Source organism: Lipotes vexillifer, unplaced genomic scaffold (assembly GCF_000442215.2).
Source record: "Lipotes vexillifer unplaced genomic scaffold, Lipotes_vexillifer_v1.1 scaffold1094, whole genome shotgun sequence".
NCBI lineage: Eukaryota > Metazoa > Chordata > Mammalia > Artiodactyla > Lipotidae > Lipotes > Lipotes vexillifer.
The window spans coordinates 1150930-1153555 of NW_006792775.1; the positions used below are offsets into that span (position 1 = coordinate 1150930).

At 68.4% G+C, this 2626-nt stretch overlaps 1 protein-coding gene across 1 annotated transcript in view; it reads right to left on the minus strand.

The window, feature by feature from the left end:
* DUSP8 (dual specificity phosphatase 8) overlaps window positions 1–2367 on the minus strand; it is a 9127-nt gene extending 6760 nt beyond the window's left edge. Inside the window, 2 exon segments of the mRNA XM_007465940.1 lie at window positions 387–525; window positions 2033–2367. Coding sequence (XP_007466002.1) covers window positions 387–525; window positions 2033–2263 — 370 coding nt within the window. The 5' untranslated portion in view covers window positions 2264–2367.
* Between the last annotated feature and the right edge of the window lie 259 nt (window positions 2368–2626).

Below are 2626 nucleotides of genomic sequence, written 5' to 3' on the forward strand. Positions count from 1 at the left end.
CGGGGGCCCCCCCCCCCCCCGTGTGGTGCAAGTTCTGGCTCAGTGCCGTGTGTGTGTGTGTGTGTGTGTGGCGGGGTGGGGGTGGTTTCCAAGGCAGACCGGGTCTTGGCCTAGATTCCTCCCCCATCTCCCCTGCCCCAGGCCTGTGTTGGGCGTTCCCTCCTGTGCCCCTCTTCACCTGCTGGTGGTGAGGATGGGCTCTGAAGTGTGGTGGCCCAGAGGAGGGGTCCCTGGAGCCCCTGAGAACTCCAGAGCTATGGGGGTTCATCCCCAGCAGGCCGCCACTGCCCCAGCACACACTGGCCTCCGGGCTCAGAGGAGAGCAGAGGCAGGCCCCCCGCCCCCCACAAGCTGCCAGCGGCGGGGAGAGAGGCCTCCAGGCGCACCTGTGAGGATGGCCACGCTGTCAAAGCAGCCGTCCAGCTTGCTGAGCAGGATGGAGAGGAAGCTGTCTGCGGCCAGCACGCTGGCGTCCCTTGTGCTCTGGTCGTAGACCACCACGTCCTGCGGCTCCGTGGCCTCCACCTGGGGGCCAAGAGGGCGGAGGTCAGGGTGGCCGGGCACCTGCCAGCTGCCCCACCCCCTGCTGCCACTGCTGCCGCTGGTCAGGCGATGGAAGGGAGGGGCTGCCGCTTGGGTGCCCCAGGGGGAGTGGGGGCAGGCACCCAGCCACAGTTCACACCTGGACAGGTGTAAATGCCCACAGCCACACGGGCAGACCCTCGGAGCGGGGAGGGCCGGGGGACACGCATCCCCGACGCGGCCGAGCCCGGTGCGCGCACTCACACGAGTGAAGGTAACAGACACCGTGGGCCAGGCCCGCGTGGGGGAGACACGGGGGAGGCAGTGGGGCTCCTGGCAGGCGCACACAGGGGCCCGATGGCAGGCGCACAGGGAGGCCTGGGCTGCTGGCTCCCAGGGAGGCTGAGGGAAATCAACTCTTCCTCAGGGGCCCGGGAGGCACACTTCGGGGGTTCTTAAGTTGGGGGGGTGCTTCGGGTCTGGGCTCTCCTTCCCTCCCCGGCCAGTGATGGGGAAACTGAGGGCTGCAGCAAGACCCCTCCCCGCAATGATCCAGGCAGCAGCAGCAGGAAGCGGGGGGTTCCACCTGCCCCCGCCCCTCGGATGCCACCGGGGCCCAGATGTGGAGCAGCTTCTGCTCAGATGGCAGCTGATGCCCCCGCCCCCGAAGCACACTCAGCCCTTAAGCCAGCTGAGCTGCCAACCCTGGGCCTGATGATGTCACCGGCAGCCAATGGGAGAGCGTCCTGGCCGGGAGTCCTCGCTAGGGGTTATTAATCACTGGATTCCCCTCACAGGAGCCACAGGGAGCCGGTTCTGCCCTTGGGGTGGGGGGACTCCCATCTGGGTCCTCTCACATCCCAGCTCTGCACGGGGCAGGGCCTGAGACCAAGACCCCTCCCTCAGGCTCTGGGCTGCCTGGCGGGCCACCCCTCCCCCACTGGAGGTGCCACTGCCTTCCCAGGTCACGGCCCAGCAGTCCCGGTCCCTCCCCAGTGCGGACTCAACACTCCTTGGGAATAGAGACAGGATTGTTCTCTGCAGGTGACCTGAGACATTCTTGGGGGCCACGGAGAGAATTCCGGGTCCTCAAGACTCCAGAGGGGAAAGAACGGGGGCTAGGGACATGAGCTGTCTGCGTGAGACCCTCGGCCACCAGGCCCGTCCTCTTCCAAGTCCGCACAGCCATCAGAGTGCGGGCCGAGTGGGGACCCAGATGGGGTCAGTGGCTCTGGGAGGGAAGGAAGGGGGGACGGGTGTTGAACCTGTCAGCGGAGGGCCTCCCTGGGGGGAGGGTCCTTCTTGTAGCACTAAGAGGGGGCGGGGAACTGCTCTACTACGGCTCAGATTCCAACCCTTAGGAGCCCAGTTTAGGTTCGAAGGCAGAGGAAGGGGAGCTGCCCCAGCCCAGGCCCCCGGAGGACCCTGGAGGGGACGGCCGGGCGCGAGGCGGTACCTGGCCGCGCGGGGGGATGGGCCCTGGAGGGGCCGGGCGGGCGCGGGGCGGTACCTGGCGGCGGCGGGCGGGCTGGATCAGCTCCGCGATGGTCACCTTGCCCTGCTGCAGTCGCCGCTTCACCAGCTTGGAGCAGCAGATGTTGACAGAGCTGAGCACGTGCCAGCTGTTGTACTCCACGAAGGAGCGGCTGTCAATGACCAGTGGGCCCCCGGGCCCGCCCCGCAGCAGGCTGGCCAGTTTCTTGGCATCCATCACCTTCCGAGGGAGCCGGTCCCCGGCCATGGCGTGGCCGTGGGCGGTGGGGAGGGGGTGAGCCCGGGAGTGAGCAGGGGCCGCTCCCACTGCCCGGGTGTGGCCTAGGGCTCCGAGTGCCTGGGCATGGCGCCAGACCTGTAAGGACAGGCAGACTGTGAGAGGCGCTGCAGGCCCCGGGGGTGGGCATCGGCGGGGCCGGCCTCAGAGGGGCTGGCGGTGGAACTGATCCAGGGGCACCGGAGCGTTTGGGCCTGACGTATGCCCGTGGGGCCCTCCCTCCCTCTGGCTCCTCTGTGCAGGTTGAGCTCCCTGACCCCTCTGGTCTCGACTCGGGAGTCTGTGACCCACGGAAGGGTGCTCGGGAGTGGCCCGTCCACTGCTGCACCCTCC